The sequence below is a fragment of the Typopeltis vanoorti genome, chromosome 22 (genome assembly GCF_054136105.1).
Source record: "Typopeltis vanoorti isolate ZY-2024b chromosome 22, IOZ_Tvanoo_1.0, whole genome shotgun sequence".
In the NCBI taxonomy this organism is placed as follows: Eukaryota; Metazoa; Arthropoda; class Arachnida; order Uropygi; family Thelyphonidae; genus Typopeltis; species Typopeltis vanoorti.
Window position 1 is genome coordinate 61,454,118 of NC_143570.1, and position 23,041 is coordinate 61,477,158.

A 23,041-nucleotide genomic window follows, 5' to 3' on the forward strand; every position below is an offset into this window, starting at 1 on the left:
CCATCATAAAATGATGCATTTCATAATTAGTGAATTCATTTCATTGTATAGTGAATTCATTATTTCAATTATACTGTAGACATTTTAACTAATTTACCATTAAAATAGACTAATTAGAATGAAATTTGAAATAACTCCCAATTTTAAGAGATTCTATTACCAGATGTCATTAAATCCCATCTAGAAAATGAGTAAATTTACAGTAAATTCTTTGTATGTTTTGGTTTATTTTCATATCCCAGAATTTTTTCTTCTACAGTATTCATAATCTGTATTTTTAATATATGTCTGACTTCTTGTTCTTCATCTATATTTTCTTTGATGTGATTTCTTGCTAGAATTTGGTTTTAACTTCATCTTTCTTCTTTAAGCTTCTGCAAGTTAAACTTTAGTGCTCTTTCTTTCTGAGTTTTCACTGGGATTCTGCACTTATACTTAATTTTGATCAGATAATGATCTGAATTATGGCAGGCTCTCTTACATGATTTTACATCCATAATACTTGTTGCCAATCTTTTTTCTGTGTGCACATGATCAGTCTGACTAAATGTTGTACCATCTGGGGGATATCAATATCCTTTTATGGATGTCTTTATGAGGAAAGCATGTAGAGGATATAACCATATTTTTACTTATAGCAAAATCTATCAGTTTCTCTCAGTTATCGTTAAAGTGTTTATGTGGACTGTTTTTCACTCGTTTCCTTTATCTTGCTGTTCGACCTTAGCATTGAATTATAACTAGTAAAATGTAATTTTAATATAATGCTACTACTTCATTTATTGTGATAATTAAAAGAGAATAGTATGCTGTGGCCACGAAATAGTACAGTCATATTATGAAACACAAAAGTTCTGTGATACCTTGGTATACAAAGCTCATAGCAGTAGTAAATGTGTTGAATTTCTGATGGACTCATTCCTTCAGATTTCTAATTTCTTTTGCTACAGCATAGTGTGACAGCACTTGGCATGAGTTTGATGACAGTAGTTTGACTACTCTTCTCTTAGTTGTAGTGACAGCATGCTGTGAGTTGGGGCTAAGAGTTTGGCTTAGTTTGCCTTAATCGTGTACATGTTGTATACGTTGCAAAAAAGCGATATTTACAATATTGTTATTAAAGAAGCAGCTTATTGTAGTCACTGTTCTAAAACCCATCAAATCAAAATATTGTCAGACAAACTTCATTTACAAACATTGGAAGTAATTGCATTCTTTTGTTTAGGTTTTTTTTCCCTGCCATTTTTTCCCCTTTGAATATTTTGTGTACATATTGTATATGTGAGATTAATAGGCATCACTTTATGTAGGTTATCAAAGTTAAAGGCACTAATTCTGAAGGATTATGAGTACAGCCTGCAGTGATGATATCCTTTGGGTTGAATCGATTCTTGTCAAAATCAAACTCACTCAGCATAAGAAACTACTGAAAAGTCCTGATCAAAGCTGAATAGGTACAATATACTTTTTTAAAAGAAGTTTACTATAGCAAACTATCTGGTTTCTGCAATTTTGCTATAATGAGAATTGATTCTATAAGGGTTTTTTTCAACTAAAGGTGCCTTTTTAACTAAGTGCCTCCATAGCATGGTTGGAAGAATGATGGGACATGAGCTCTTCAATTAGAAAAGACCTGAATTTGATTTTCATTATGATGAGAGGAATCTATATATCAACTTTTTTACAGTTGAAGGTTAGTTAATTCTTTGTTGAGGTATGTCCTTTCCATTGAAGAAATTAAATAGCAGGAGGGTGGGGCCTCTCTCCCTTGGAAACATGGTTTTTCATCTTGCAGAACAGGCAAATTGGCCAGAGAATATGCAATTAACAGACAAAAATTGCTGTAGTGCAGTGATGGCAAATCAAAAATTATTTGAATGCTAAGATTAAAAAAATCTGGCAACATGCATATCACAGTATGTAATATGTATGCTGTCTAAAATGTTGATGGATAAAATGTTTGGATAATTTTGAATTATATTAGGATATCTAAGAATTTAATTAAATTTTCCATGTTTCTATAATTTTAAAATTTTTGAACACATTGTTCCTCAAACAGTATTAATGTTTTATCATAAAAGCATGACATAACTCATCGCTAAGCTGTCCAAAATATGAATTCTCTACATTCAAGCAAACCAAATGTATTTCTAAGTTTTTGTGTGCAATTTCTTTTCTTTCTTTCTTGCTTTTAAAAAAAATAACAAATACTTTCATTGTACAATATGCATACAACTTTATCTTTGTGTTTTATAACATCATATATGTCTGTTCTATGGAAATCACTCGCATCTTGTTTGTCTTTTGTTTAATTGTGATAATTGTTTGTTCATTATTTATTATCCTTCTTAAATAAAATCAAAAAACAGTAATAATGAAATTAATATAATCAAATTTGTGGTATGTATCCTCAGGAATGTGTAGGATATTATGATAGCAATGTATGAAAAACTTGCATCATTGCTAACTTCATATCAACAATTTTCTTCCAAATTAGTCTGTTGTCTGTCAAGACTCCAATATTATCTGATTTTATATTTCTGTCTTTTAAGACACATCTTACAATTTCCTTTGGGTCTTTTCCCTGCCATTCTAATTTAAAAAAAAAAAAAAGATATGCTTTGGTAACCTTTTACATACTCTTTTCTCCATTTTCTAAGCTTTTATTAATAGCTTCTAGAAAATTTTACCTCTTTGTGATAATCTTCGCATGACTTATGTTACACTAGTTCTACACATTGCATTGCTTTATGTTTTTCTCTGTATTCTTTAGAGCACAAGCTGACTTGTCAGGAACTTTTGATACACTTTCTCCTTTCTCCTTGACTGTCTCTAATTTTCTGAGTCCACCACAGAATTCTGATTTTTCTATCCTCACAGACAACCAGTGGTTAGCTATAAGGGGCTCGCGCGAGCCCTTTGTTAAATTTTTCTCAAATTTGCGAGCCCCTTGTTCTTGTTTAATAATCTTGTAGAACTGGACAATACCACCGTGGCATGTATACATGCTACTATAATTGCTATTTAAATTCATATGGATTTTCTGATAACCATATAAAAAATAATTTCATTGCATTTTGTTCTGATGGAGCTAGTGTAATGTTCGGAAACAAATCAGATGTTGCAATCAAACTTCTACAAAAATTTCCCAACGTTGTGATTTGGCATTGCGCTCATCGTTTACACTTAGTTTTAGACGATTTGATAAAAAACATTAAAGAAATAAATCATTTTGAAATATTTATGGATAAATTATATTCTTTTTATCATCAATCACCAAAAAATCAAAGAGAATTAAATATGATTGCAAAAGACCTTGGTATCGAAATTTTAAAGATCAGCCGTGCGTTTGGACCACAATGGGCAGCTTGTAGTTTACGAACGGCTCTTGCTGTGTGGAGAAATTACCCAGCTTTATGCAAGCATTTTGCATTGAACAATAAATATAAGGACTTTTTAAAACCGATTTCTCAATTTGGAATTTTTAAAAGATCTAGCATTAATGATTGATATCCTACAGGAATTATCATATCTGTCAGAAGCTCTACAAAGTCGCAATATAAGTATTATAAGGGCTTAGTTAGGTTTTTTTTTTGCTTGACGATGCGAGCCCTTTGTTAAAATTTCCATCAGACAACCTCATGTTCTCTTTTGGTGAACCAGTAAATGTTTTCTTCAGAATCTCCATCGAATCTGCATGGTTTTTTTTTGTTTTCAAACTTTAATTTTTTCTTGAATAATGTTTGTGTACTGACTTTACAGTTTACTTCTGAAAGCTGTTCAACTTTGATTTGTTTTAAAACTTTCTTACAAACTCCTCTTTTCAATAAGAAATGCAATTTCTCAAAACGGTTACCACTTCCAATTTCAAATCCTCTGTATTTCACTTGTGTACTGAATCAGTGGGAATACATTGCTATCAACAATAACATGGTCAGTGAGACTTTTCTTATTTCTTGTATCTTCTCTCCATGTGAATTTGAACATTTTTATGTTTGATCATGATGTGTATGTCTGGTAATCATTCCTTACTCTGCTGTTTAGATCTGTGACTTACAGCTTAAATAATGGACTATATATTTCTCTGTATGACTTTCCATTTTGTTTCAAGCATTTACAGTGCACTCTAGTAGCAAAAACCTGCTACTAGAATGTGGAGAAAAGTAAACTCTCACAGTTTTCCTGTCAGCTGATTTCTAACATGTTTGTATTGTTGAAAATAAAAATTTTGTAACCATTACAATCTGTTTCTGTTCCTTCATTTTGAATAACTCTGTGTGCGTGTGTGTGTGTGTGTGTGTGTGTGTGTGTGTGTGTGTGTGTGTGTGTGTGTGTGTGTGTATGTATACAAGGTGTGGCTATTAAATAACAAGACTGGTTGCAAAAATGTGTTTTTTTTTGATTGTACAACTTAATTGTACAACTTAATTGTTATCCCCTTCAACATACTCCCCTTGTCTGTCTATACACCGTTGCATACAAATTTTCCATTGTTGGAAGCAGTGCTGCAAGTCATCAGGTGTTATCTGCTTCAGTAGCGCTGCTGTTTTCTCCTTTACCTTATCCACTGACTGAAAATGGATGCCCTTCAATGCGGATTTCAACTTTGGAAAAAGGTAAAAGTCGCATGGAGCTAAGTTCGGCGAGTAAGGTGGATGGTCCAACACTGGGATCTTCTTATCAGCCATATACTGCTTTATAGACAGTGCACTGTGGGCTGGAATGTTGTCCTGATGGAGAATCCAAGCATTGTTCTTCTACAGATCGGGTCTCTTCTTCCTCACTCATTTCTCGGCTTGGCCAGAACCTCAAGGTAATAATGTTGGTTAACTGTCTGACCCTCTGGTACCCATTCAATCATTACCATGTCATTGATATATATAAAAAAAACACGACCAGCATTGCCTTCAGTTTTGACTTGCTCATTCTTGCTTTTTTCGTTCTCTGTGATGTGGGAGTTTTCCAGTGCATCGATTGTCTCTTTGTTTCTGGACTTAGCTCCATGCAGCCTTTACCTTTTTCCAAAGTTGAAATCCGCATTGAAGGGCACCCATTTTCAGTCAGTGGATGAGGTAAAGGAGAAACGGCGGTGCTACTGAAGCAGATAACACCTGATGACTTGCAGCACTGCTTTCAACAATGGAAAATTCATATGCAACAGTGTATAGATAGAGGAAGGGGATAACAATTAAGTTGTACAATTGTAATAATGAACCAGATTTTTGTAACCAGTCTCGTTATTTAATAGCCACACCTTGTGTTCATATAAATAAATGATGTGAATGTTGAGTTCTTTGACTGGCTGCAACAGAGTAACACTCTGTGGCAGCCAGTTAAATCAATATCCACATTATTTTGTGAAATCTGTGGATAAAGAATTGGTTGGCATGTCATTCAATTCCTGAAATAATTTTGGATTATCAGGGTCATCAGTTATTGGTATAAGAATAATCAGTTTCTGATTATCAATTTCTTTAATAGCATTCATTTCATTTTTTATCATGATTTATTTTGCAGTTTAGAATGACAGAAAAACATACTAAATATTAAAATTGTTTTGATAGCCTTCATCATGTCAGTTTTAATATTTTACAGTTACTTAGGCTGAGTGGGAAATCTTATATTTCAGCAAATGAAATACATATTCAAGGTTATTTTGGTTAAATAATTTATTTACAGCTACACCTTTCATTCGTGTATATGTGTTACACACACACATACATACTAATATCTGATAGATTGCCAGAACAGTTTTGATACATAAGATAAACAATTGTTTATTCATTACATTGTTTATTTTTAACTGTCCCTGCCTTCTGGAACAATGTAATGTGTTTGGTATCTGCACCATCACTTCTGTTGCAGAAAATCTCAAATTCCATATAGTATGCAATACTAGATGGAATTTGAGAAGGACTTTTCAGTTTTAAAGATGTGATTGTTGGTTTCATGTGGAAGTAGTAGGTTTTTCCCTCCCAAAAACTCAGGTTTCATCTCACAGACATACAAACCGCTCAAGGACATGTATACAGTTAGGGGTTTCCTAGTCTTAGTTGTTTTGGCTGTAATCCCAATGCATAAAATGTACGTATGCAGGATGTTGCCTCATGACGATCCTACACAAGAATATCATTATTAGAACTAAAACACAGAGTCAAAACTTCCAAGCAACGAATTCTTAACATTATATAATAACGTGGTAGAGATTTTTTTCTTTGTAAGATATGACAAACAGTAATTTGTTAATGTAGAAAATTCTGAACATTCTTTTTTCTGTCAGAAGCATTTCTATTCTAGTGAATTAGCAGGCAGTCATATAGAAATCAGTAATCAAGTTTCACACTCCATTATAGTTTCTGAAAAATTTAAAAATTTTGAGAATTATCCATGTCTCTACAAATTGTGATTCTTATGGAATCTTTATATGGACAGAGATAGCGATTTTTTGAGATCAAGAAGGTGAACACAAATCTGGTATTCTGTATAGATGGAAATTAAAAACAGGGCTGAGTAAACATTAAACAAGTCAGGATACTTACAGTTGGCAATATTCAACTGATAGTAGGGCATGAGCCATGTTATCAGGTGACCAAAAATAAAATGTTTGCAGTTTTCACAAAGTTAATATTTTGAGGGGAAAAAAAATATGGAGCAATTGTAGATAGTACTTAACATTGATGGGCTTCAAAAGTAAAGTGATACTGTTCCCAGCAGTTTAAGTACAATTAGTATACATGGTACTAATTTATATTTTAGACTTGTTTGAGTTTTTGCTTAATGAATAGCTTGATATCAAATAATTCAGCAATTCACAATATCTAATCAACTTCTAAACTAAATATAAGATCCAGAGTTACTTCAGTCAGTATTTCATAACTTGTTCACAATGCAGAAACAGGAGTGTTTACATTTGAGTGTATGGTGTAGTTTAAAAAAAACAACTTTCAAAATGTGTTAATTTTTCACTTAACCTATTTATTTCAGTTGCATATAATTGATTACTATAGTAGATATTACAGTGTTGTGATACTGTATTCCACAAGTGTTATATTTATTATTACACATCAGAGTATTAATCTCTGGTTTTCGTCTATTTAAATTGCTGTTTACTTATTAATAGTTATATTCTGGTCTTCTGTTCTGTTCTAGAAGCATCCAGGAAACTGTGACTTAAAAGAAAGAAAAAAGCAGGTAAAACCAGAGATTAGTACTACTTTATCTTTTTCTTTACTCTCTATAAATCATTATTTTCAATACACTTTTCCTGTATTTGTTTCAATATTATTGTGCACCTCCAAACAACATTACTGTGACTCAGAAATTGGTCATTTGCAGTTTGATCAGTTTAGGATGCAGAAAGGAACAATGCTTTGTTGAGCTACAGTAAAGCCACACCTTACATTTCACTTTATAATAATTTCTTCATGCAAAAGATTTAGTGACATGATGCTGCTGTGTGAATCAGCCAATGCATGATTTTCATTTATTCAGTTTGTTTATGCCATTGCTTGCAGCATCTCTCTCTGTTTTGGTATTTCTCTGTAAATTATAAACTGTTTATAACTATTGTTTATTTTATTCTTATTAATAATGGAAAATAAAAATCAAAGTATGGGTACTGATGCTTCTAGCAAAAAGAATAGGATTTGTAAATGTATTACATCCCTAGATACTAAGATTAAAATTATTAAATTCAGTAACAGTGGTGTTATTGATCACTGAAATAGGCTGTAGGCGAAGCCTACCTTTCACTACTACTGTTACAGTTCTTAAAAACAAAGTTCTTAGTGAAGTGCTACACCATTTAATACCAGTTATCCATTAAATGTGACAGTCTTTATGCTGAAATGGAAAAGTTTTCCCCCTCGGGAAGAATTTTTTCATTTACATAGCTGACATAAATGAATGTTTTATTTACATAATTTACATATACATCTGTATATGACTTCTTAAAACTACTCTTAAACCATTGCATGCATCTACAAGTAAAAATAAAAGACAGTGATTTGCTATAAGATGAAATTGGCTATAGAATGGTGTCTGGAACCCAACATGCCACATGATTGTGGTATGCCCGTTTTTATATTTTTTCTCCAACAAGAACATATATGAAGCTCATACTGCACAACATACAGGATGATCAAAATTAAAGTATCCCTGTTTAAGGCTTTGTGGAGTGCCATCCAGTGATATCCAAATGCTGTGAAACTTTGCAGAAATATATTGTGTCATGCAGAAGGGATAACTGGGATGGGGGGTGGGGGTATATCCAAAATTCACCACCATGTGTGCTGTATTATGTACTGAATGTAGATGCAGCAATTTTTCTGTGTGTGTGTGTGTGTGTAAGGATAAAAGTGATACAAGCATAAATAATGCATTTTTATTCACTTCCATTATGCATTTGTGGGCTGTACTGTTCAATTTGCTGCCCTTTCCAGTATGCCACAAACTGCATCCTTTGCACAGTGTGTTCAACAGCAGACCACAGCTGGATGGGACTGATGCTGCATGCATACTGCATTATGCTGTCTTTTAGTGCTGGCAAGTTATCATGATGATCCTGATTAACCCCATCTTTGAGAAATCCCCAAAGCCGGAAGTCACAGGGTAGCCAGATCAGGTGAATGAGGGCCATGTAGTGGGAAATGCATCACTCTGGCTTCCATGAAATGTTCTCAAAGAATCTCCTGTATGAATCAACTGATGTATGGAAGTGCCCCCATCTGCATGAATATGACTAAATCCATACAAGATGCTGCTGTAGCTGTGGCACAACAAAATTGTTTATCATATTGTGATACTTCTTGGCAGTAACTGAGCAAATCACAGGACCTAACAGCATAAAAACAGACCTTTGAGTAGGTTTTTATGTTGTTAAGTCCTGTTTTTATGTAGCTGTGGCACAACAAAATTGTTTATTATATTGTGATACTTCTCAGCAGTAACTGAGCAAATCACAGGACCTAACAACATAAAAACAGCCCTTTGACATTGACCGTTCTTCTTTGAGGTCAATGTCCTCAAAGAAGAATGGTCCAATGATAAAAAAGCTGTATACCTGCACCAGACAATAACTTTTGGTGAATATGAAGGAATTTGTTAGATTGCATGTCGGTTTTGCATAGCCCACACCCAGCATTTCAGGGTATTCACAGTTCCATTCAGGTGAAAGTGATCTCATCTCCCTCACAAAATCATCTACAGCATACATCTCCACTTGAGCAAGGAATGTTAAAGCAACTGTCAGTCAACTTTCAAAGTACTGTGGGTGCAACTCCTGTGTCAGAGTTATTTTGAATGGATAGAAATGCAGTATCTTCTGTAGAATTTTCCAGACAGTTGTGCAAGGCACATCCTTGTCTTGATATAATAAGTGCACTGCAGGAACCATTGCTGTTATTCATGGCCTGCTCTACAACAGCAGTAGCAACTTTCATTCACTTGTTGTGAACTGACTGGTTTGCAATCTCTGCCAGTTCTAACTCCCAATGATCCTGTTCCTTCAGAACAACTAATCATTCATCTCAGAGCACAAGGAGATAGTGGACCTCATCAACGTTTGTTCAGTCAACAAAATTTGCAGTGTGGAGCAACAGCATTGCAATTGTTTAGGTAGTACAGCTTCACGAGCAAAGCTCATTGGGACAAAGTTCATGCCATCATTGTGGACAGTATTAACAACCAGAATGAAGGGAAATGTCCTGTGTCTCTCTTTTTAAACCCCCCCCCCTGGCACCTGCTGAGTTCAATGATGTGCAAATTCCGTGCATTTTGTGTTTACAGCACCTCTGGCAATGAATTATAGAAATACATATTCAAATACAAAAGATAAAATTTAACCAATATCAAGATTCTTATAATTTATAAGCATATAAAGAAATGTCAAGTGAAGGTGTGTCAAGTCATCAGAATTCAAGGAGCACCTGCCTACCAGCTCGGAACTTGTGGGGGTGCTATAGTCGCTAGGGGGGAGAGCCCCCCCCCTAGTGTGTGTGTGTGTGTGTATAAACAATGTTTATAAATGAAAGTAAAAAATTTTATTTTTGCAATTTATTTCTCTCTTTCATCTCATAATTCAAAATGCTTTTTTAAGAATAGTTCATTATATTTATTTTAATCTTTATGATACAGGCAGATTTCTTACAACAAAAAAATATATCATTACACTATGTTTTTGGACATTGGTAAGGATTATAACTAACAACACTACAGATATGTATTGAACTAATTATGGTGAAACATCACATAGCAGGAATTCGATCACAAATTTTTAAAAATGAATATAGAGAATGAGTTATCTGTATTTCAAAACATATTTCAGTAAATTCTGAAGTATGTTTTGAAACACTGTTAATTCACTGTATCTGCAGATCTCACCAAATGAACATGCAAAAAGTCAGAATATTTCAAAATATATAACGTGTAGTATAGCAAACACCAATATGATAAAAATAATACTCTACAGGGTTTGACAAATTAGAGCCCATGGGCTGGATCCAGCTAGCAGCCTATTATTATATGGACCATGACAGTGGCGGCCCTTACATAAGCACTGCGACATCCCCAAAGAAAAATTGAAAAATTGAAATTTTGTTTGTGTTTATAAATAATAACAATGCTTACAACATTATATAAATGCAATACAACATATTTAAGGTTACAGCTTATGTTTCGACAGTGATTGAATAGTTAATAATTGGAATTGTTCGATTAACGCTTTAGATTACGAAACAAATACGCTGCCATCTAATGCAGTGTCAGAATTATTACATTCGACCAATCCCAGCCAGACTCACCGATATTCTTTTGCGCTTGTGATTGCACGTTACAAGGTCATTCCAACACTGCTTGGTTGGGCAGTGTATCGTATGCTTGTGCAGGTTTTTTCTGTGAGATACGAAACTTTTATTATTGGTGTTTGTTCGTGGTGAGGGAGAAATATTTTTAATAAAGCTATTTTTTAATATGTTAATTTATTTATAAATAAATTGGTTACTGATTAGGAAAAAAAAAATTTATTTTTTTAAAATTTATTTATTTATTTTTTATTTTGTACATGCAGCACCCCCACTTGAAATTTTTACCAGCCACCACTGAACCATGAGCTAAGGATGATTTTTAAATGAAAGTGTTGTTTTAGTATCTGTGTCTTGCAACGTTTAGAAACGGTGTGCTGCCATCACTAAGTGTTGTAAGACTCACGTTTCTATGCTGCATAATTCAGTCTGCTAATGCTGGTCTGGGTGGTTGTGTGGTTGTGTAGGCACTGTGGCAAGGTCATGCTGTCATTCTGGATGGCCTGTGGGCATTGTTGTAAATGAGTGGTGGTGAACATGCTATTGTGACATAGTCGTGTCCATTTGCTTACATATCTTGCACTGACGTTGTTGCATGTTGTTACTGATGTCTACATACACATTGAGTGCAACAGATTTCTTAGTCATGCAAATCACAAGTTTACATTGATGAATATTGGTACATATTCGTTTATGTTCAAAATTGTGGGAAGGGCCGATCAATTTTGATCAGTCCCCCCCCCCCCCCCCCATTTGTAATTATCAGTAGGTACCATGTCACAACAAATGAAGAAAAGAAAAGTTGACTGTGAATATTGCATTTTTAATGAACAGTGGAGTGTGGCATATTTTGTTATTGAATTAAGTAACAAGACATTATGCTTATTATGTCATGACACTAAAGTGGTGCTAAAAAAATACAATACACATCGATATTACCAAGTAATGAAGCTATAACTAAAGCAAGTTTATGAGTCATTCATTTGCTAACAAGCAAGGAATACCATTTACTGATAGTGAGTTGATTAAATCATGTATGATTGCAGCAGCCAAAGAAAGTAGACTTTTTTAAGACTATTAGCCTTTTAGCGAAAACAGTTGCTTGAAGAGTTGAGGCCATTGAAAGCAACATGAAGAGTCAATTGAAAACCAGGGCTAATGATTTTGATTAGTTTTTCTTGGCTCTTGAGTCAGCGGATGTTTCTGATACTCTGGAGTTGCTGATGTTCATTTGAGGAGTCACCTCTGAGTTCAAAGTGACTGAAGAATTATAAAATCACTAATGCCCTTAATTCCCTTATAGGGAGTGGGGGGAGGCCATTTAGCCCTATCTAACTTGGAGACTGAGGGTAAGTTCAATCTCCACCGGTAGCCAGTCAGCGATAGCTGGCCCAAGACTGTTGCTAAGTATAAGTGGCATGCGGTGAAGAGATGGCTGAGAAGTGTTGCCATCTCTTGGTCTATAATCCTAACAATATATATTTATTGTCTGAGATAGTGTGGGTTTTATGGTCAATTTTCTTGAGTTTACAGATGAAAAATCTGCTTGCCCATGCCAGAGATTGACTAACACAGGAACCAGTCGAAGAAAGGTCTAGAAAATGTTCCTCTGATTGGCGACTAGAATTGAACCCAGGTCTTTCTTTGGGCAGCCAACCATCGTGGAGTGCAAATGACACTTCCACTGAGCTAGATAGGCTCTTGGCTGAAGAATTAGCATCTATGAACAGTATGAAACATCTACAGTGATCAGCCACTCACCTTTGTTACGTGATGTATTTGAATCTTTAGCGACAATGCTTCTGAAATTAAATTAAAACAATTATTGTTTGTCCTTTTATCATTTTGGAATAATAAAATGACTATGATTTAAAAAAAAAAAAAAAAACCGAAAATGGATATAACTTACCAAGAATCTACTATTCGCTATCGCTACTTCCAGTTTCACATATGATTGGTGTGGTATTAACAAAAGATTGCGCGACTCAGCGACAGTGGCAAACTGGAGAATGTTAAATTGAAATGCTGATTCTCTTCAACTGAATACCAAAATATCTAAAACTGCCATAACAACATTCATTATGTATTTCATAAAGTTTTAAACTTTTTTTGTGTGTGTGAGGTATATGCAAAACTTTTCAATTTCTTTTTTCATAAAGTAAAATCAGGGGTGCGAGATTATCCGAGGGCGAGTTATATTTGAGTAAATATGGTATGTTGGAAAAATTTACGAAGCTTGTTTGAAATTTTTGACTACTTGAAGGCTATTATTGCTTTCATCAGCAGGATGCTATGCAGAAAATATTTGAATGTGCCATGGAACAGTAGCAACAATTGGTCTTTGTGGACTTCACTAGAAATAGAAGCCAAATATCCTCACTTACCCTGCCATGCAACAGTCAAATTGCTTAGCAGCAATGTTCCCTCTAATTTTTTGCTGTGAGTGTGCGCAGAAATTTGCATGTGTGCAAAATTTGCCTTCTTTTGAAAAGTATGTCCGCACCCACATGAGTCACCATACTAATCATTTAAGCAAAAAAGTTTAAAGATTTTAGTTCACTCTTTACCTTCTGGTGTCAATGGGACGTTAGCCAGGTCACCCCAACTCCCCACCATGTTCCCACACATGGCAGTAGCCTCCCCAGTAAACAGTCGGAAATCACAATTCACAAGCCTTGGGCAGGACACCTCAACAATTTCTTTAAATTCATGTCTTTTCACTGTGGAATGAGAAAAGAATGCGTACCCTGTTCTCATTAATGTATCAATATCTCTGATTAGTTTAATTTCCTTCCACGTATCACAGAACCCCAGATTTTCACTGTGAGCTACACAGTGTTGCTGGACTGATGTGGAACTTCTAATTTAAGTTTTGCGGTGACACCATTAACTTTGCCCAGCATCACTGCAGCTCCATGGATCCATGGAGATCAAGTTTCTTTTCTTGATAAAACTGTTTAATAGCTAATACAATGGAGGAGGCATCACATGCCTGCAACTGAATTTATAAATTGTAATGATTGTAATGAATATAAAAATATGTTTTATATTCATTACAATCTTTAAGGCTAAACTTAAAATAGAGAATGAGACATTTGTTAACAGTTATATCAGTGCTTTCATCAATGGTTAAGGTGTGGAAATTTGCAGATGCAATTTGCTCAAACATGTCATTTTCAACAATTAAATTGATTGTTTCCAGAAATTCAAACGCATAATTTTTGCTTCGCCAGCTGTCTGGGAGTTGAACATACTTTTCCATATGTTCATTAATATGTTGAACTGAAAGTAAAGAGTTATTCATCTTAACAACTAATAAGACACTGTCAATCAGAACTTTAATCTGCTCTGGGTTTGATCGTTTTCTCTCTCGGTCATCTGAACTTTCATGTAGCATACGCAGTACTCCTGTAGCTGGCAATGAACAATTTTGTTCCCTAAGTTTGTGTACACCATCCAGATGTATTTTACTTGTCAAATGGCATTTCAAAAAGTCCAACTTCGAAGTGACATCAAACTTCTTCCCATTAGCAAAATCCCCAGCAACCTTTGCATCACGACAATAATACAAACAACACCAATTGTAGCATCATACATAAATATTTCACGCAGCTGAATGTTTATCAACTCATGAGTTTTTGGCTTAGCAGCTTTCACTATTTCATCCAGCCATTTACTTATAAAGCAGCTAGCAGTTCGCTTTCGCTTCACACCTTTTGCTTCCTTTGAATTTGACATGGTGCATCAGTTTTTTGTAATTTTGTCATTTGAAGAATGTTTTTTATTTATTTTTTTTAAATTTACAAATGTACACTATTCACTGAATAACTTGGCAAGGCAAAAGCTGAACCAACACTAAACATTGCCGAGGGCAACACAAGAGCTAAAAGATATGCCTAGAGGCTAGATTTAATTAACTTGGTTGTATCTCAATGCGTGTACACGAATGTTATTATTTAGTCTACTATTTTAAAATTCCTTTTAAAAATTAGAGAATTTTGAAATGCTACAATATTTTTAATTGTACTCGAAACCATTGTTTTAATTCGTCATGATCTTGAACTAATTTGATCAGCCCATCACGTTTGGGAATTTTCCATGAGTCAGGCCTGAGATGTAAACAAACCGTGCGCCATTCTATATGCTACTTAAAAATTACACATTTAAGCCACACCCCCTTCACTTTGGCATCAAATCGCTAGCCTCAAATAGGGTTACTGTTAATAATTTATAAGTTTTGTGCAACTTTGAGAATGTAATAAAAAATGCGAGGTTATAGGCTTGAGCGTTGGTGAGTTACCATATTTTTTAAAGAATTTATAGGTTAATGTTTAGGTGGAACTTCTTTAATTAATAAATTTTAATTTCATCTTGAAAATCTAGTGTGCACATATTTTTTGCTTTGTGCACTAGTTGTAAAACGTGTGCGTACACACACAGCTTAGCGGGAACATTGCTTAGCAGTGGTAAATTTTGTCACAATTTTTTGAGCTCAGGACTTAGATTGAATTTCTGAATAATAATCGTCTTCAACTCTGAAACACTGGAAATTAGCATTTTCTGCTAATTTCCATTGTATCTTGACACTGGACAGTGTCAAGATACAATGGAAGATACATCTTCACAGTGTATCTCAATGAATTTAATCTTAAATTGTGCAGTGAAACTTGTAATGCAATAAAAACATTTTGACGACAGCATTTTTTGAGTTGCAAAAAATGCTGTCAAGCTGCTTTACGCACTTCTCACGTTGCAAAAGGTTTCAACAAGTGAGATTTCCATTCCCACAGATATTTGTACAAGACCTCCTTTCTGACTTCACAATACATTAAAGCAGTGTTTTACTGAACTCTGACGTAAGTGATAAAGAAATAAGTGTCTTTCACAATCCATTTAACTGTGTGCTATCAAGGCACTTCCACTTACAGTTGAAAGTGATTAATCTACAATAACATGCTAAAAGTATACAATTTGTCTTTTAGCATGTTAGTATACAATAACATGCTAAAAGACAAATACAATGAAGTGAGTCTGAAAGAATTCAGTAAATTCCTTTCAGGTGGCTTAATTTCAAGATGTTGCACTACCTCTCATAGTGAAAAGAAATTTTAAAAGATGAAATAAGTAAAATCTTGTTACCAATCAGTTTTATCTGATGAGCATTTGACAACGATTTTGTTTATTGTGAACAATAACTTTGAATTTCCAATTAAATGTAATTGTGTCTCATAAAAAAAGACTTCCATACTTCTCACTAATTTCCTAAAAAAATTGTTTGTGCACAGTTGCAATGGTGGTCTGAAAAGTTCTCAGCCTAACAATGAAAAAACGCATTTATAATTTCAGAATTATTTTTATTTTTCAACATAATCTCCCTTAAGACTAATACATTTATTCCAGCGATGCTACTCCATTATCCCGTCCATGTGGTGGTTCTCAGTAAGACTTGCTAAACCCCTCTACAGCTGAAATCATCTCTTGATTCTAAGAAAAATGCTGACCAGCAAGGAAGAGTTTTAGTTTTGGGAAGAGATAAGTCAGAGGGAGCCAAATCTGGGGAATAGGGTGGATGTTCCAACAGTTCATAGTGCAGATCCCTTAATTTTCCCATTGCCAAAACACCTTTGTGGACAGGTGCATTGTCCTGATGAAAGATGATTTTTTTTTTTCTTCTTCTACAAACCGAGTCTTTTCTCATGAATTTTTTTCATCTAGTCTGGTTAAAAGATCGGAACAATATTCCCCGGTTATTGTTTTACCCTTTTCAAGATAATTAATAAACAAAATGCCTTTAGTATCCCAAAACACCAATGCCATGGCATTTCCTACTGATGGAACAGACTTTGCCTTTTTTGGCACTGAACAACCAGCTTCTCTCCACTGTTTTTACTACTGTTTGGATTCTGGTGTGTAATGGTGAATCCAAGTCTCATCCATAGTAATAAATTGATGCAAAAAATCAGTTTTATTCTTGTTAAAACACTCCAAGCACTGTTCAGAGATTTTCATCCAAGTGCGTTTTTGATCTGCTGTGAGCAAGTGTGGCACCCATCTTGCGCAAAGCTTTTTCATTTGCAGTTCTTCATCAAAAATATATCGTACACGTTCTTTTGAAATGCCTATACTCTCAGCAATTTCACACACTTTGGCTCACCAGTCATCCAATACCATATTGTCCACTTGATCAATGATTTCTGGTGTTGTTACAGTTTTTGGATGTCATTCACATGGATCATCTTCAAGGCTGGTATGGCCATGTTTAAACTCGGCAGCCTGTTTCTTAATTGTCGAAAATGAAGAGTGCCCATAAACTTTTATGTACTTGGAATGAATTTATTTTGGCGTTAAACCTTCTTTTACAAATAATTTTATAACCACACAGTACTCAATTTTATCCATTTCAAGGAATACAAGCAACACTTTTGCTTCAGACAGCCGTATAAAACAAACTACTTGATAGAATGACTTGCAATTTCACATTGATGCTTATGACAGATGCACCAACTTAGAAAAAAAATCCTGCCGATAATGTTGCCATCTATGTTCGAGGCAGAGAACTTTTCAGACTACCCTTGTATATTATGTATTTTGTAAAAAAAAATAGTGTTAGTTTTGTTTTCTATCTTCTATATAAGTATAGATTATCGTCAATTTTACCTCTTGTCCTGCAAAGGCTAAAATCTTTATTATCTGACTTTTCTTAGGAAAAGTTTGCTGATCCTGACAATAAATTGCACTACAGAAAAATTCCAACTAATGTCCTATTGAATGAATGCCATTTTTTGGGAGTGGCATTTCAAAACCTTTGTGATTGTAAATTGAATTTCCTAGCAAATGATGTTGCAGTCAGATTAATAGATGAAGTAAATGGCAAGAAATTGTGCATTGATAACAGAACATTGTTTATGGAAATAAAGGAATGGCAGGTACCAAACATACAGAACAGAAAACAACACATAGAGTACAAATGCCAACAATAGAAATGGTACAAAAAGTATAAATGCAAACAATAATGAGAGGTATATAAGAGCTAGAAGTCTGTGAAATTATAAAAATGAAAATTTGTCTAACTTTCAGAATGTTACATGAGCTTAAGTTTTTTCACTTACTTGAAATCTTCAATGAACTAATATGTGCAGACTGTATACCATCATCATCATCATCATCAAATTCCTGCCATGTACCCTCAAGGAGTGTACAGGATATGATAGTACTACATGAAAAACATTACATCATTATTAATTTCCTATCTACAATTTTCCTCCAAATCAGTCTGTTACTTATCAAGACTACAACATTACCAGATCTTATATTTCTATCGTCTAAGGCACTTTGTACGTATCAATCCACCTATATCTTGGTCTTCCTCTGGGTCGTTTTGCTGCCAACCTGCCAGAGAACACTTGTTTTGCTAATCTTTCCTCGCCCATTCTGTTTAAGTGACCATACCACCTGAGATTAGCTCTGCTAACGCATTCCTGGATGCTGACAATGTCAAGTTTTTTCCAAATATCCTCGTTTTTAATATGATACTGTCATTGATGCCATCTGTTCATGCCTATAATCTTTCTCAGGACTCTCATATCTGTGGTCTCTAGTCTTTGGTCAAGTGTTTTACTTCTGACCCAGCTCTCAGATCCATAAGTTAAAACTGGTTTGAACACTGTCTTGTATACAGCTAATTTAGTGTTCTGACTAATTTCTCTCTTATTCCATATGAATTTATTCAATTGACTTCCTACCATACCAGCTTTGCTGATTCTGTTGTCTATTTCTATATTTAATTTACCATCTTCAGTAAAAATCGTGCCTAAATAGCTGAAATGTTTTACTTGTTCCACAGGTTCTCCATTCACAACACAGTTGACATTTTCAATGATTCTGCCTATTTTCATTGTCTTTGTCTTTTTATTGCTGACTTTCATACCATATCTATTACAACAGCTATTCAATTTAGTCAGAGAATCTTGCAGACTTGTAGCAGATTTATTTAGAGGTATAACATCATCCGCATAAAGCAAAGAGCTGACATTAACATCTCCAAATTTGATATCATGTTTAATACCACTTTCCTTCATAATGTGATCCATGTAGATAATGAATAACAGAGGGGATAATGTACATCCTTGTCTCACACCAGGTTTAACATTAAACCATCTTCCTGTACTTCCTTCAATTCTAACTGCTGACTTACAACTCAAGTAAAGACTTAGTATTGCTTGATATAATGCCCCATTGACACCATATAACTGCAGCGTATTAAATAGCTTCTCTCTTGGCACCTTGTCATATGCCTTTTCCAGATCGACAAAACTTAAATACAGATCTTTGTTATATTCCCATGCTTTCTCGACTATTTGTCGTAAAGTGAAGATCTGATCCTGACAGCCTCTATTTGGCCTGAATCAGCATGTTCTTCACCAAGCTTTTCTTCCACAATTCTTCTCAACCGTTTCTCAAGTATACTTGCATAGATCTTGCCAGGAACACTCAATACGGAAATACCTCTGTAATTCTCACATGCAGTTTTATTTCTCTTTTTATATATGGGTACTATGAGAGCTCTATTCCAATCATCGGGAATTCTTCCCTCTGTCCAGGCTTTCTGAACTATGCAGTGCAGCCACTGTAAGACTCTTATACCACCATACTTCAGCATTTCTGGTCAAATATCATCTACTCCTGCTGCCTTTCCATATTTCAAGCCTTTGATGGCTTTTTCTACTTCAAGTATGGATATGTATTCCTGACTGCATGCCTGGTCAGTGTTTTTTACCACTGTGCTATCATCGCTGCTTGTTTTATTTAGCAGTTTTTCAAAGTAATTACTCCATACTTCAAGGATATCTTTTTCTCCCGTTTTCATTTCACCTTTATCATCTCTAATTCCTTTTACAGCATTCTTTCCTCCATTCTTAAGCTTCTTCAACAACCTCCAGAATATTTTGCCACCTTCTTGATATTTATTTTCTGTATTCTTGCCAAAGTCCTCCCATGACTTTTGTTTAGCTAGTTTTACACAGTGTTTAGCATTCTTGCATTTGTCTCTATATTCTCTAAGAGCACAAGCTGACTTATTTGACAGGAACTTTTGGTATGCTTTCTTCTTTTCCTTCAGTGCCTCTTTAACTTCCTGTGTCCACCAGGGAGTTCTGATTTTTTTATCCTTACAGACAACCTCACCACATGCCTCTCTGGCAGAATCAATCAATGTTTTCTTCAGAGTTTGCCGCTGAATCTCCAAGGTTTGATTCCTGTTTTCAAACTCTTTCATTTTTTCTTCAATAATCTTTGTGTATTTTAGTCTACAGCTCACATCTGAGAGCTGCTCAACTTTTATTCGCTTTAAAACTTTCTTACATGTTATTCTTTTCAATATGAAATTCAATTTTATCCTGCTCAAGACTAAATAGTGATCACTTCCAATTTCAAATCCTCTGTACACTCTGGTGTCCTGCACCAGGGAGAAAACATCACTATCAGCAATAACATAGTCAATGAGACTTTTCTTATTCCTAGGCTCTTCTCTCCATGTGAATTTGTGCACATTTTTATGTTGGAACATGGTGTTAGTAATAACCAGTCCATGTCCTGAGCAGAAATCCAACAGATATTTGCCATTATTATTAGCTTTGCTCTTTTCTCCAAATTTTCCCAAAATATTTTTGTATGTCTCGCAATCATTTCCTACTCTGCTATTTAGATCCCCAACAAGGACCAACTTTTCATTTTTCATTGTGTCAGTTGCTTTTTCTAAAGCCTCAAAAAATTCCTCCACTTCTACCTTAGTAGAACCTTCTGTGGGACCATAGGCACAAATAAGTCTCATTGTCCAGTTCCCCATTCTCATATTTGCCGACATTACTCTACTTGAGACTGACTGCCATTCAAGAAGATTAGCCTTATATTTTGTGTTGAATACTATGGCTACTCCTTCTTTTCCTTGCTTGTCATTGCCTGAATATCACATTTTGTATTTATTGCTCAGAAAGATCTCACCAGTTTTGGTCTTTTTTGTTTCAGTCACCCCTATTATGTCGATCTGGTACTTATCTAATTCCTCAGTTAGCTCCATTTCTTTGCCATTCAGGCTTCTTACGTTGATAGTACCGATCTTTAACTCTGGTGATGTTGAGTTGGGGTTTATTTTCAGATTTGTTCCAGTAGCTGACTTTTCGCTGTTTACCCTGGTTCCCTGGCGAAAACAACGTGGGCCTTGTTTAACCTGGTGACGCCCCAGCCGGCATGAAATTTTGTCATGTTGTGCCATCATTCTATATTTTAGTTTAACCAATAAGAATACAATTTGGTCGGCTAAATCCCAAATTGCCAACCCATCCTCATCCGTTCAGTATCCAAGTTGATACCCAACAGGGTGCACCACGAGAAGGTGAGGATTGGACATTAGGTCAGAAGCCCTGGTCGGTTCTCCGCATTCCTTTAAAGGTTATGTGGAGGTCTCCTCTCAGTTATACAGCTTTGATCCTTAAGCACCCCTGTATCTGACTGTATACCATTAAAATCAAAAATTCTAAATTAGAATAGTTTACCTCTTTTTACCTTATCTTTCAAACACAAAATGACTATTATCCACTGTAACTTATAAATAAATCTACTATGCCTTAATTTCTCAAAGGGAGTAGGCAAGGCCATTTAGTCCTATCTAATGTTTTAAAGATTTGATGGGCAACCACATAAACTTCATAACTTTTGATTAAACTTCAAATTAAAGGAATACTGTATATTTCTTTTATTTTTTCCCTCTCATAATACCGATATACAGACTTACTAATGCTGACTAATGTTCATCCCTTGCATTCTCTTCCTCTCCCTAATTGGAGGCAACCAATTATGATGTTAACTGAATGTTGAAATTTAATGGTACACCTCACACATTTAGTTTATTATGAAGATTTCAGGTTATTGATCTTGAGCTAATATAACATGTCAAAATTTAACACTAATTCTGGATATTCATTTTTATAGTTTCCTATTCTAGTTTCTGGACCTATATGTAGAGCTTGAAAAATTTTGTGTTGGTTCATGAAATATTTCACTGATCTGGTGTCATCCTGACAGAGGCATCACAGGAACTTGGTATTATTATTAAATAACACATCCATCAAGCTGGTTTATAGGAATAAATGCCAGAAGATGCACTATACCACACAACTCGCTTATTCTGCAATCCATACTGCTCCCAGTATTGCTTACCAGTGGTATTTTTGCCTGCTAATTGTGTATATGTTCTTTGGCATTTGCCTGCCTATATATATATATATATAAAATTATAGTCATGTTTTCCTGGTCTTGGTCAGTTTATAAACTTTTGTTAATGCTATGACTAATTTTTACCCTATGTAACTACTAGTGGTGAAACCGAAATGTTAACCTCTTATATATTAGCATATTTATCAATTTGCAAGACATGAAGAAAGAACTTGTATGTTTTGTTGTGCTTGTGTTCATCGAAATACATGACCAAGCAAGAATCAGATAACTGTAAAAACATGTAATACGTTTTCTCAGTTATCAGTTTCTCTTGAAATGGCAGCATGCGAAATACAAAAAAGGTTGAAACAAATTTAGGTTGCATTTTTAGAATCAGTGTCGGCACTAGGGGTCCTGGTGCCCCGATGCAATTTTGAGTTGAGCGCGTCTTACTTTTTTTTAAAAAATGTAGTTAAAATTTAAAGGTTAAAACTCAAAACACATATTTTTATGTAAAATTGTGTGCTTTAAAAAAATACATATATTAACAACACGGCAAAAATTGCAAAACATACAAAAATGCACGTAGACTGAAATTATAGGTAGATAAGTTGCTGATTACTGGCTATGAGCTATTATAACTAGAGATGTACAAACTAGAAAAATTGCACAATGACAAGAATCATTTAATTTTTAATGGAAAAAGATGTTATGAAAAATTAAATGATTTAAAAGTTTACTTTTATTGATTTTATGGAAGTAAATTCATCCAAAATTTCACTTGTTTCTAGTTTCTCACAGATATCACCTTTTGTTGCGATCATTGACAGTCCAACCATTCTTTCCTGTGAAATACTAGATCATAGATATTTTTTAAAATTAGTTTGGGTCTTGAAAGTGATTGCTTGCCACTTGCTACATGCTTGGAAGTGTCAAAAATATTCGAAAAGAAATTGTTAAATTAATAACGATGCTTTCTAAATCATTTGCATATATACATTGCAATATTTTTAGTGGGTCTAAAGCTGTTG

At 34.6% G+C, this 23,041-nt stretch overlaps 1 protein-coding gene across 3 annotated transcripts in view; it reads left to right on the forward strand.

Moving 5' to 3' along the window:
- The window catches only part of vnc (GNAT family N-acetyltransferase vnc), a 100,449-nt gene that overhangs the window by 54,512 nt on the left and 22,896 nt on the right, over positions 1-23,041 (forward strand). For 2 of the 3 annotated variants that reach the window (XR_016550268.1, XM_090412393.1), the window contains exon 7: positions 7,150-7,191. The exons of the other annotated variant lie outside the window; for it this stretch is intronic. Coding sequence is in view for 1 of the 2 variants with exons in the window: in XM_090412393.1 (XP_090268519.1) it covers positions 7,150-7,191 (42 nt within the window). In the remaining variant the exon portion in view is untranslated. The remainder of the gene's footprint in view (positions 1-7,149; positions 7,192-23,041) is intronic. 3 annotated transcript variants of the gene reach the window in all.